General features: G+C 42.7%; 2 protein-coding genes across 2 annotated transcripts; one reads left to right on the top strand and one right to left on the bottom strand.

The window, feature by feature from the left end:
- Positions 1-8,815: 8,815 nt before the first annotated feature.
- Positions 8,816-9,234, bottom strand: N7483_008858 (uncharacterized protein; the record flags this gene model as incomplete). The annotated part of the gene is made up of 2 exons (XM_057092285.1): positions 8,816-8,981; positions 9,209-9,234. 2 exons carry the CDS (start codon positions 9,232-9,234, stop codon positions 8,816-8,818), a joined length of 192 nt encoding a protein of 63 aa, XP_056943459.1.
- Positions 9,235-11,068: 1,834 nt separating this feature from the next.
- On the top strand, positions 11,069-12,739 carry N7483_008857 (SH3 domain protein; the record flags this gene model as incomplete). Its single annotated transcript, XM_057092284.1, has 2 exons — positions 11,069-12,373; positions 12,431-12,739. 2 exons carry the CDS (start codon positions 11,069-11,071, stop codon positions 12,737-12,739), a joined length of 1,614 nt encoding a protein of 537 aa, XP_056943458.1.
- Positions 12,740-13,882: the final 1,143 nt, after the last annotated feature.

The raw sequence follows: 13,882 nt of genomic DNA, 5'->3' as shown, positions 1-13,882 counted from the left end.
AGTTGCTTTTGAGTTTTGATTTCCCTTTTTTTTTTAGTTTGGTCTTCACAGATTGATTTGAACTACTTTGTACACAAACCTCGTTGCTTTTTCTTTCTCTGAGTTTTTTTTGTTCATTATATACTTAAATTCAACTTGAATTCAGTCATTTCCCCCCCTAAATCAAAAGGCTGAGAACCTGCGAACATATTTAAAAGCAGTCATATCTTCGTTCTGTAGAATTAGTATGATTACGCCAGGGCGAACCTTGGAAAAGATGAGAGAGTGAGTGATTTTACAACGTCTGGAGGAACAACTTGAAAGAGTAGGGCAGTTCCTGAGAGGAACAACATACAATAGTATATCTAAGGTTGTGGTCACCTAGCGCTCACGATTTGGACGTGGGCGGCTCGCCGCTCTATTCAGGGGGATCCGGGCGGATATTCACCCACTTACCAAGGTTATTGTTCAGCACACATACCAAACCATACATTCTCACATTTTTCAGATGTCTGTGTTACACAATCCCTGTTTTCCACTTTCTTTTCCTTCTTCCATCCTGGCCCGGCAGAGATTTATGTGCGAGAACCACACGGAGTAGTATTAGAAGAAGCAGACTTGTTATATGAACCGCCTACTACGTACGGAAATTCAGTCTGATAATTTCTAAAGATAGAATACGTACTCTTAGTAGCAACCGAGGCTCAGGATATGGAAGAAAATTCTATTTTTGTATTGTCTAAAAGAGGGGCAGTCCCCAGGGGCCTGCGAATCGTCGCTGGGATCAACCTGAACGTCCGTGGAAACAGCATTGCTCGTTCCCGGGAGCTTTCTAGCTTCTGAGATCACTTATGCAGTTCCTAGGAGCTCCTATGGGGTCTTTGGGATCGCGTAATTTTACAGGACAGTTACATTACTATTGCAATCTCCACCTGCGCAGGGGTTTCAGGGCTCGGAACCTGCCTATGGACCTGCCAGGTGTCTCAGCCCTGGACCTCTCTGGAGGTGGGTCCACGGGTTCTGTCACAACGTTACTAGCTGTTTTATAAAGCACCCGAGCCATCTGCCCACCTGGGCATGCGGAAGGTTAGCGTGTCGGCCCTGAGGTCGAAATAAAACCACGCAGGGAGCCGTCACCTTCAAACGTGTTCACTTCAAACTGATCTTCATTTAAATCTCTTCCCATCCAAGTGCAGCAGTGTTCGAATTTCTTTGCTGCTCACCTCACTTTGCAGTATGGCGTACATGGATTTTCACCACTGTGATCCGGATATGGAAGACTGGCCACCAATCTTCCTCGATACCGACGACTCACCTGTGTATGAAACGCCTTATGGCATTCTTCTGCAAACAATCATCAAACACAACGACCTATCCGCTATAAACCGCTACAACGAGAGCCCTTACTCTTGTATTTTTGCGCAAAAATATGAAATACCCGGCGACGATCCTTTCAGCCTGGCTTTTGGTTTTCATAGCTTTGATGTGCTGCGTGCACTGATCGGCATTTATAATTCTGATATATCACTTACAGAGCCTTTGAATAAATATATTTACCGGATCAGTATCTCCTTTATCCATAAGGCCTGCGCTATAGGGGATCAAGACCTAGTTCTTTGGTTACTAAACCAGGATCCTCTATTAGGATCTTTGATATAGCAGGATAACAAAGGTAAGACACCCTTGTCTTATACCACCAGGGCCTTAGGGAGGGTAGATACCCTAATAGTATCTCCAAAATCTAGGGAGACCCTTATAGCCTCTAGGTAAAGAGTGTATAAGGATCATAAGCGTATAGAGAAATTTATCTACTAGCTTATAGATAACAGGTGTAATTTATTCAACTCCAATATTCCTGAGAGAGATAGCAGGGAACGCTTACTAGCAGGGTCAGAAAGAGGCCTAGAAGAAGGCCGAGAAGAAGTCTCTCAATTTAGAGGCACTGTTCTTGGGCTAGCAACTCCCTTTATAAGCTATAAGATGATCTTGTATCTTATCTCTAAGGGGGCTAATATCCATACCTAAGAGTGGAGTCCTGCCAAATACTTTGGTATAAGACTTAGTTATAAGGCTATACCACTATCTATTACTACTATATTTTAGAATCTAGAAGGAATCTGTATATTGTTTGACTATTAGGGTAATGTGAGCCTTATAAGTTTAGTATCAATTTCCGATAGCTATAGATAACTCCCTCTTTATTGGGCTATATATAGTATGATTAACCGCCGGAAAGAGAAAGATAATACTAATTATCTTATATCCTAGATGCTTACGACTATCAAGACTCTTCTTAATATAAATCCGGAAACTGTTAACTTATACAACTAAGATAGCTCTATAGTATTCTATAATATAGCTATTAGTAAAGCGGTCAGGATATTCAAGATATATGGCGGTATGCTTAAAGAAGTCACCAGTTTGATCGTGACTCTCATCGAGAATAGAGCCAACGCTTACCTATGTGATAAACAAGGATGTAATATCCTTCATAGAATCTATATACATTCTTTGGATAAGCCTATTACTCCGACTCTAGATCAACTGCTCAATTATATTGATGTTAATAACACCGATCACGATAGTCACACTCTACTATATTATCTCGTAAATTCCGTGGAGCAAATCGATGTACTGCGGCATCTCATTACTCGTGGAGCTGATGTGACTAAGAGTGATCGCCATGGGGATACTCCTCTTCATGAGCTGATTAAAGGGCAAATTGTTAAGAAAAGACGTGATGATAAGGGGATAGCGGCAAGAGATGAGGCAATTCAAGTGTTGATCAATGCTGGTGCATCTCTGGATTTGCCAAATGAAGCCGGTCGAACACCCAGAGAGATGCTGGAGGGTCTCTGAAAAGAACGAAAAGGTCGAATTCGAAATGCACAACTCTTGAGACACAAATGTGCATCGTGGCAAATCGCCGTTTCTTGTGTTTTCCAATGCAAGAGCCCGACAACAGTTCTGAAATGCAGAGTGACAAATATATCCACAGCCCTCTCTTTAGTAAGTTGCCAGAGCGGGACCCGATTCTCGCGACTCGAGGTCTCATTAATTCATGCACATGTGGATACCTAGACAAGTGCAACATGAGTTAGCCGAGATGTGAACAGAAGAACCCTAGACTATGGTTTCCAACACGCCTGATCCAGGTAGAGAGAGGCGACTGTCGTATAAGCGCTACAGGCACATGTGGAATATTGGTGTAAAAGTTGGTGTTTGTGGTATTACGATGAAGGGCCTGAACAGGCTGAATAGTGGTCTGCAAGCGAGGATTTCCAACGAATCAAAAAGACAATGAATGAATAAGAAAAAAAAATACAAAAACATACAACAGTCAGGATTCGCATGTGGTCACCCACTATACTACTAACTGACCAGCGTGTGGCTTAAGTACGGCTGAGCGGACGGGAAGCCCTGTTCTCCACACCCTGTGGTCGTATGTACTAGATATTTGATGAGAATGGAACATATAGGGAGTGTGGTAGGTGCCGCCTAGGTGAGAATGGGTGAGCGCCGCTTTAGCCTGACGTCACGGGGGTGAGAAGGGGTGAGTGTGCAATAGTTAGGGTGAGAGACGGGTGAGAGCGGGTGAGAATCATCTGAAGCTATTTAATTAGAATATGATGGCGCTTACGGGCTAGTATTATATTGACCAATGAATTACAGAACCAGTGACCTTGAACTGACCAAAAATTTATTAGTGCTTTGCGCCTTATGCGAAAGATAAGAAAAATATAGTCCTCCTTTCCTTAGCGCTCGTTGTTCCCAATAAGCAATATTAAACCCGCTCAGGCCCCGCTGACAGCCTTAAGTGGTAAGGTAATAGCCTCGAGGTATTAATAGTTCTAAGTTAAAGATGATTAGTATAGGACCTAATCTAAATAATAGAAAGAGCCCCTGGAGGCCCGTCTCTGTAATATTTAGATCATTTATAGTACTAGCCCTGATTATATATATTAGTCTTCAAATGTTAGATGATATTACTAGTAGAGTTTTGGTATGAAGGATATTATAGAAACTTTAATAAAGAAGATATTACAATATACCTAGCTTGATTATTACTGACACCGTCCACTAGGAATTGAGAATTAATAATGTAAAATATTCGCTACTGGAAGCCAGCGAGGACTTTATGGCTACTGTTCTACTTATACCCAGCGGTTTTATTACTGAGCGACTGGTTGGTGCTTGTAAGGATTCTTCAGCCATACTTGGGAATTAATTCGGTAACTTCGTTCAGATGTCTTCTCTGAGTAGAGATGATTGAGTATGGAAATATCGTCTATCCCCTTGGATCTATCCTCATGACAGCTGCAGTAAGTTTCAAGATGAAATAGTGTAATCTGGATATCCCTTACAAGAAATTTGAGAATATAACCTTCTATTCACAGTATCCTGGGGTAAGAACCGCGGAGCCAGGAGGGTAATATGTTGTTATTGGTCGCACACTTCCGTGTACCTTGTCAAAAAGAAATGAATAAATAAAACATGAAAAGGAATTTCGATTTTCCGTCTCATAATTCCTTACAGAAGATATCTCACTCAGAATCCGAATTAATAAAGAAATTTCAAACAACTAACTGGTTGCGGTCTCGAGCAGAGCCGTAAAATTCAACCCTGGAAATAATGAAAGTAATCGCTATGTTCGTTCCCTGTTCAACCGGAATTGCTGAATAAATCATCAGTGTCAAGTTGGTCAGGCTGTATAAGAGTAGGATCGACATGTAACCTATAAAGCCCTTCATACCTTTCAAGCCTAAAATAGTATGACTTATCGATCGATAGCCCGTGCCCAGGTGATCGGCAGGACGTCGCTGATTAACGGAACGGGCCCCTATTAGCTGGCATAGAACCCGTTAAGTGACAGTCATGTGGCGTTAGCAAAAAGCCGATCAATTGATCCAAAGTTATTTACCCCTCGCTATTCACTAATCCAATTGACTTACCCACCTATAGTAAGCTAACCATTAAGCTAGGGTCTCTACTTTCACGTTCAAGGCACCTGGGTTTTTGCTTTGAAGAAATCTATTCAGCTTCAAGTTAATAATAACGACATGATTCAATATATAACGTGATTCCCAGTTGAACGGATCACCCGGTTGAACGGATCACCCCATCAAAAATCGCGTCTTTCAACCACCCTACCTTATTCAAACACCTACCATGCCACCAATTCGCAGTAATTCGGCTGAGAAAAATGCCAACCAAGAAGGCAAGATCTTATTAGCCGTTAGCGATATTCAAAATGGCCGAATCGATTCTATACGCGCTGCAGCGAAGCTATATGGCGTACCCTATACTACTCTACACGCCCGTGCCAGTGGGCAACTTCCTCGCGTCGATATACGCCCAAATCGCTGTAAACTAACACAGCTAGAAGAGGATTCGCTTACTGAGTGGATTATCTCTATGGATACACGTGGTGCAGCTCCTAGGCCATCTACTATACGAGATATGGCCAATATTCTACTAGCTGCGCGTGGTAGCCACCCCCCACCTACAGTTGGTAAAAATTGGCCATCAGCCTTTATTAATCGACGTGAAGAGATTCGAACACGTGTCTCTAGGCGATATGATTATCAACGTGCCCTAAACGAAGATCCTAAATCGATCCAAGCATGGTTTACAACTGTACAACAAGTTATCGATGAGAATGGGATCCAACCTGAGGATATTTACAACTTTGATGAGACAGGCTTTGCAATGGGCCTTATTTCAACACAGACAGTTGTAACACGGCAAGAATACTATGGTCGACGAGCTATTTTACAGCCTGGGAACTGTGAATGGGTAACAGCAATTGAAGCTATCTGTGCAGATGGTTATTCATTACCACCATGTGTGATTTTTAAGGGAAAGGTTGCTATGGCTAGTTGGTTCGATAACCTACCAAAAGACTGGCGATTCGAGGTCTCAGCTAATGGCTGGACTACTGATGAGATTGGCTTAAGATGGCTTGAAAAGCTATTTATCCCATCAACAAATTCACGTGTCCGTGGTCGTTTTCGGCTATTGATTCTTGATGGCCATGGAAGCCATCTTACACCCCAATTTGACCGAATCTGCACTGAAAACAACATCATTCCACTCTGTATACCTGCACATTCATCACATATTTTACAGCCACTGGATGTTGGTTGTTTTGCAGTGTTGAAACGTACATATGGGCGCTTTATAAGCGATCTTGCACGTACAGGCTATAACCATATCGACAAGCTTGATTTTTTAGCTGATTTCCAGCGTGCACGCGTTGAGGCTTTTCGGCCGAATACTATCCAAAATAGCTTTTTGGCTACTGGATTAGTACCAATTGATGCTGAAAGAGTTCTTTCTAAATTGAATATTTCTCTACGGACACCTACACCACCAGGTAGCCGACCAAGCAGCAGATCTAGTCAATTTACACCTAAGACACCTAAAACTGTGGTTCAGCTTCAAAAACAAGCTTCAATGCTTAAGAATCTTCTCAAACGACGGTCAAACAGCCCTCCTAGCCCATCAAAATTGATGCTAGATCAAATTATCAAAGGCCACTATATAGCGCTACATAACACTGCGCTACTAGCACAAGAAAACGCCAATTTACGTACTACAAACGAAAAGAAACGACAGAAGCGTACTCGATCAGCTAGGCAGATACCATGTGAAGAGGGTTTAACTGTTGAAGAAGGCCTACAGCTACTTGCGCAGGTGGACTTGCCTATCGAACCACCTATGGTCGAATCAACCACCCAGGTTGAATTGCCTATTCAGCCAAGTCAGCCAGCCAAAAAGGCTCCGCCTACATGTAGTGGGTGCCGAGAGGTTGGCCATCGGATTAATGTATGTAAAAATCGTATTTATAATTGAATTTATTTGAGTTGGGTTAAAATATTTGCATTTGAAATTTTCTAATATGGTAGGGTGATCCGTTCAACCGGGTGATCCGTTCAACCGGGAATCACGTTATTAGGTGATTTAATCTCTATTCTAAACTTGATAAGGTTGAAAAAAGCAGTTATCTTTGAGTCATCCTACATTTAAGCAAAACAGCTGAAAATTCACGCAGAAAACGATGATATAATAGTCAACCCTTACATAGTCATATCCGGCTTACGTAGGGGATATAAGTCGACATAAAGGAAATTATTCAAGGGGAAACCTGCCAGCGGGCTGATAACGAATCCTTCTATTTTGATCTTTGTTATTCCCAAATACTTTATTATGGTGCCTCTGCCGCAGTTAAACTAGCTATCCCTTACAAAAACAAAACCATTCCTGAGTTTGGACAGCTACTTACTATATTCTTTATGTCCTAAAGATTGTACTTATTAAATTCCAGTGCTCAATTGTTCTTCGATAGACGCTGTATATAATATCCATCACGGTAAAGAGCATTGTGGCAGCACTAAGAAATCTATTACGCGGCAGCCTTGGAAGGATATAGGGAACTCCCTGTTAGAGGTTGTTAATGTAGGTTAATTCATTATATTAAGTCATTCAAGATCGAAAAATCACTCTTTGAACAATATTAGCAAAGGGAAAGATACTAGTGCTGATGGTGTGGCAGTTCTTAGGATATAGGCCTGGGATCATCGAATGCGCAGAATTGCAGGGGATTAGTTACATGCGCACTGTCCATATTGCGCATGAACAGTCCAATTCTTTTTAGATCAACTCCCGAGGGTATCTTGAAGTCCGTGCACATGTGCCATTGGTGGCTATTATTTCCACCCAATCACTTACCCCTATTATCGGCCCCTCACATTCCTTTGTCGTGTACGGAGTAGTCAAACGTTTAAATATTTTTGCATGAACTATTTCTAGGTAGTAATTGAGGGCTCCCTGATGATTCAACACAGCTTTAACAATACATCAAGCGAGCGCTTTAAGCAGCGCAACTTCAATGAGACAGTCATATTGAAAGATCATGATATATAATACACATGTGGCTATCGGATTAGTGTGTTACTAGTACTTGAATGCAGTGTATACACCCGTAACCTCCAGGGCTTGCAGTACTCAAATACTCCAGACGTCTGGACTGAACAGCATAAACCCTATCTGACAGCTCGGGAGACACTAAAGGAATAAACGGCCTTGATTTACAGTCTTATGAATGGAGTCAAAGCATGATTTGCGATAACTTGAATTAGACTGCAATGTATTTGTCTATCTAAGCCGCTTTTCATCTTTCCGAGTCCCCGTATGAGCCATCTCAGTCAAGGATATTAAAGGGATGGAATTGGCTATCAATATCCTAGTTTCTTTCAATACAGCATATCCATATCCCTTGCTAGCCTTTAGACTATTTCCAATCGGTCAGAACAGGAATTAAACCGCGTACGCGAATTGACTTCCTATAAAATGTGAAGATTAGAGCAAAAATCCTTCAACCTCCCATTTCTATCTGAAATCAATTCTACCCGCTACAAGAAAGCTCAGAATGCGTTTCCTCCACGAGAGTCTGTTAGGGCGACTGTTGCCTGGTGCATCTAGGGTGGGTTTACTTAATATGGGCTATTTGATTATGAAACTGGAAATTTTCTCATGAACTTCGCAGCGATCGAGAGAGAGATTTACTATTTCTCACGAGACAGAGTCATCAGCAAGCTCGCTGTGTTTGGTTGAAACACTATCCATTCCTTCCACAACAGTCAGTCCACAGAGCCCCAATGTGGACGACGTACGCAAACGGATCTTAATCGACCCTATCCCAAGCCCACCTATGTCAACGAGAAATTCGAACAAAAAGAGGCATATACTGAGCCTGCGGCGTGCGATCAGCTTTGGTGCATTCCTCGACATTTCTGATAGTGAACTGTGTCATTTCCGCACACCAAACGCAAGTTTACGCAGTCTCAGTGTGCAAACAGACATGGTTGAACAGTCTGATACCGAGAAGCATGCTGAACAGGTGAAAAGGCACAACGCGAATGTTCGAATAGGGAGCCTGTCGTACAACAAGGCGATTGCTCTTGTTCGGCGCTTGTTCAACAAAGCCAGTCTCGAAAAATCTTTTTGAAATGATGTATGTAAATATCAGGTTAATTTCAGACTATTTCCATCCGATGGTAGAGTTACACAGGACGAGAGAAAATCTAAATTAGTCAGTATCCTGACATATTTTGTTACTACAGCGAGTCAACGTCAGTTCTATATAAATGTGCAACAGCTTGAACTCAGGAAAGTAGGTTATTGGGTAGATCAGTACTAAAAAATATAGAATGTGATACCTATATACTGTAGAGTGGAGTAGCAGCGTGGCATATAAATAAGCAGTGTATTAGTATACATATATAGTCGTTCTGTACGTGATACCTAAACATCAGAGACCTCTTGCACTTCCATATCTCCATCTACCCTGTGGTCTCCTTCTATCCCCCTACTACTACCCCCAGTGGTGGACCTTTTTTCTATCCTTTCATGGTTCGAAGACATGAGGAGGACTGCGTTCCTCACCTAGGCACTACAATACGTAGGACAGATAAAATTCATAGATCTATCATTTAATTGTATATATATATATATATAATACAATCACTTGATACGGGAAGTTCAGCACCTACCCAATTCAACATGGTACCTAGTATGTTATGTCTACTCAACCGGACGTCCACCGTAAGGAAAACCATCGAGCCTAGGTAGGTATTATTGAACAGGAATGTACTATTGGGAAAATATCTTGTGTATTTACAAAAGAAAGAAAAGTAGCACTTGAGAATGAAGATAACCTAAACGATGGGCCGTGGCCTTTCCCTCATGACTACCATAAGTGAAACAAAGAATTTAAAATGACGATTCTGGTTATATAATGCTTGTGTCTTTTGGTTCATTGTCGGCAAATCATTCCCTGGAGAAGCGGGCTAAAGAGAAGAACGCTTCATGTCCCGTGTTCTCTGCTAAGAGATCATGCTTACTATGTGCTTTAGCCACAATGATCAAATAGGATAGTTTCCCTAAATATGCGTAATTTTATTCCGGCATTGTGCTTTTGGGTAAGACCTTTTTACTAAGGACCAAGAATGTTTCCAAGGTTATAGCGGAAGGAGCCGGTGGAAAGCAAGCCTATTGGCCGGAATAGTTACCGCTGCGCTTGACCCCTGGATTGAACGATGTTAATAAAAATAGACTCTAAGCTTTAGCTACTGTGAAGGAGTGGGGAACAGAAAGAAGGGGGACCAAAGTTTAAACATAGAGTCAGAACACTAGCTGCAGACTTCTTTTCTTCTAGCCAGGCTTCTGTGTAGCCTATGCTCTCTAAAACATTGATGACGACACCCCCTAGCAGTGCATCTATGTAGTCGTGGGTAACAATCAAGTGCGGCTCGAACGGCACTGGCATACATAATCTACTCTAAAATTGCTAGTCATTGAAGCGATAGTGGGTTAAATGATCTATGCTATTTGCAGCTTTCCCTTCCACGGAGGAAATTTGTTCTGATGATAGGTTTATATGTTATAATTATGTCAATTCGGAGTTTTGGCGTATTCGCGAGGTCGAGTGCTAAGACTCCCTTCATACTCTGACTAAAGGACAGATAGAGTCGGCAAAGAAGAATGTGTACTTCCTTCACGCCCTTATTTATCGGGACCTGGGCTTGTACCACATCTGGCTGATGGGATTTACCGCCTGAAAATACATGTGCGATCACGAAGGTATAATACCCTTCCGCAGATGCTAGTCTCAATGAAAGATTGCTTTCGAACTCTACTTTTTTTAGTTTCGTGTAATAATAATTTAGATAAAGCGTAGACGACTTGAGGGATCAGAGTCTTGGGCTACTATCAGAATGAGCACAATAACATAAGATCCTACATTCCAGCTATTATGACATTTTGCAACGTTACTGCAGGGAGCCTCTCTCATTCTCCATACATACCACGCTGATTTAGATGTTTGTAAACAATTGAACATACACATCTGTATACCATGGACAAAGTATATATAGCATGGTGGGGCATAACCTCAACCATTTGAAAAGAGTTGATCAACGCGACAAAGTCCTACAGCAAGGACTCGGATCCCTAGAAACTGTCTGGTCTCTTCCCGCTTCATCTATAAGTGGTGACCTCGGAACATCAGGTTTTCCCTCACATTACCATGAGTGCTATGTCCCAAATAACAGTCGCCGATGCGGGTGCTGGGGTGGCGTCTGCAACACCGCTGGGCACCGCCGATGATGGTCTTTATCATCCAGCAAAATATCCACATGGAGCGGATAATCTATACGTGAGCGTGCAGACCAATCAAAGCCCTACTACGTCACCAGGTGCGCCTGTGGTAGCAAACGCAATAGTGACAAGTATGCCACAGTCACCAGTGTGGCATACAACTAGGCTCGCTGAGACTGAAATTCCGGTCTCTACACAGAAACCGGCCATCACAACGGATATTTTTGAAAGTTCGTCAATTGCTATATCGAGTGAAACCCCATCAGCAACTGCTTTCAACTTTCCAGTCTCGTCTACACCATCAGTGGCCAACAACGTACCGCAACAGAAACAACTATCACCTGCGGAATCTCGCGTTTACCATTTATTGATCGTTTTTTTTCTTGCATTTCTCATAATACTCGTGATTGTGAGTTGGTTCAAGCGACAAGCTGAGCGAAAGAAACCTATACTCGCAACATATCAGCAGCCGCGCATTCAGTCAAGCCCCCAGCCAACCGTCTCAAAGGAACGATTTGTGGCAGCCCTCTGTCAATCCAGAGGTCTGTGGACGGGTGTACTAGCGACAGGTGCTGAAGCGATTAGTGCAATCCGAGCTTCCTTTTCCTCATCGAAATTTAAATCTGAATCGTCTCCCAAGGATGGCGCTACAATGGTCGAGACAAGGCGCCCAATTATGGAGAAGATTCTTGAACAAAATACTCGAATTTCTAAGTGTGCGACGATGAAGTTTTCCAATTTGCGACGCTGGATTTCCTCTCAATTGGGGCGACAGAGAGTTGATGATGAAGCGGTCGTTGAGAAGGACGAGAAAATGGCATCTGGATCATCTTCCCTTCACGAGGAATTCGAAAGCTCGTCATATGATAGCGCCGATGAACAGACTCATCTGGATACAAGCCATCCAGTCGTGACCAAAATCCGACCTCCACCACCGGCGATAATAGTCGAACGAAAAAGTGTATTGGAAGATAACCCGATAATCCCACCAGAAACAGTCTGCTTAGAGGAGAGCTGTACATCAAGCACGAGTTCTGATACATCAAGAGGATCAGAGACTAAATCCCTGAAAAAGATCGACGAGTACCATGAAATCTGTCACTCACCAAGTGTGGCACTACTAACAGTGAATGTTTACCGTATTGAGATGGAATTCGCTCCACGCTGGGATACGCAGCTAGAGGTGGAGCAAGGTGATGAGGTTATCCTTACACGTCTTTTTGAGGACGGCTGGGTAGGTTGACAGCCAACGTGGTATTTGAACAAGATCGAAGCTGATAAACCTCTTTAGGCATTTTGTGAACTTTTACGCACAAAGCAACAGGGCCTTGTGCCCCGTGCATGTCTGTCTGTGTGGCCTTCTAGGCGCCACAATACTCCACCTAGCGTCGCAAGTCTGAAGCTGGTCCCCCCCAACTGCGAATTCGCGACCTACTACACCTGTCTCACCAATATCGCCGATCTTCCCTCGATTTTACAGCTCTGCCTCCTCGACTGCAAGCCTTTCTTAGGGCTTGGGAAAGGTTCTATATGCAAGATTGAACACGCACAGTCGGAGAGGGACTTGAAAAATTACTGCATTACGATCAAAGGCTATTGACCCCATGATAACTTCATTTGTAAATATTGATTCGTGTATAAGCTGTGTTATAGCGCCAAGGAATGCCATTTGCGTTCTTGGATACGTTCATCTTTAATATCTCTAATTAAGTTGGGGACGAGATTATTCCATCGATAATCGAGTGTACGCGAAAAAAATCTGCTAACGCATTATTTGAATTCTTTGCAAAATCAAATTGGAATTGAGACCATCTCTGTAGGTGTATATCCACACAGCCCGAACTTGATATGCATAAGAGCACGTTCAAGATGTTCAAATGCCAGTGATTGTGGAATTCCTTAAAGTATATAATACGTCAAGTCCAGACACTGCCCAGGTGGGTCTTCCGGTGTCACTGCTCATTGCGATCGGGTCGAACTAGACAGCCTATCGCTTGAGGGCTATAGTCCTTGAAGGAATTAACACTCGAATTCTTTCACAAATTGAATTAATGGAATAGAATATGTGAGCGAATGTGTCGCTCAATCACACAATTTCTTCATTTACGCGCCCGAGAAATTACTGTCGGAATGTACGACTTGAGTCTTCAGGCAGGGAAAAGATACATGACTGGATTAGGAATCGGTTTTCATAAGGTAGTTACGAAATGGTGGGTCAGATCACTAGTACTTTAAGACCGATACCTTTCAGGCCTCAAAGATCACACTTGTGGATAGTAGGTATTAGAAGAAATGAGTTGGTATTAGTAAGAGATAAATTTCAGGGGAGCTCATGAGACTTTATAATCCCCATTAACAAAGAGGTTTTGGGAACCGTGTTGCGCTAGGATATTGTTGCAGATCAGCCATGCTTCCTTCGCTGAGGGGTCACTGGTAGACATGAATTTGAGCCAACGCAAAGCTTTTTGAACCTGTCTAAGAACCCGTCTCCCTTCAATAGATCTTGCTTCAGAGCACAGCTGGAGCTCGATCATGAGAACAGTAATAGAGAGCATGATATAATGCAACATCAGCCACCATTGGGTCGTACGATAGAGCCAAGTGGGGTCGATCGTGGATTGCAGAAGGTCAAGCATTTCGAAGGCAGCTCGCACGCATAGCTTTGCCGCAGTCTGATAGAATGATCGCAATATATGTGGTACAGTTGACTGATAGGCGAGATGATGCAGACATGGTTTATTGA

This window comes from Penicillium malachiteum (assembly GCF_028827825.1).
Source record: "Penicillium malachiteum strain IBT 17515 chromosome Unknown utg000004l:1.0-4883003.0:1.0-4884900.0, whole genome shotgun sequence".
NCBI classification, from domain to species: Eukaryota; Fungi; Ascomycota; class Eurotiomycetes; order Eurotiales; family Aspergillaceae; genus Penicillium; species Penicillium malachiteum.
This window is presented reverse-complemented; position numbering and strand designations above follow the sequence as displayed.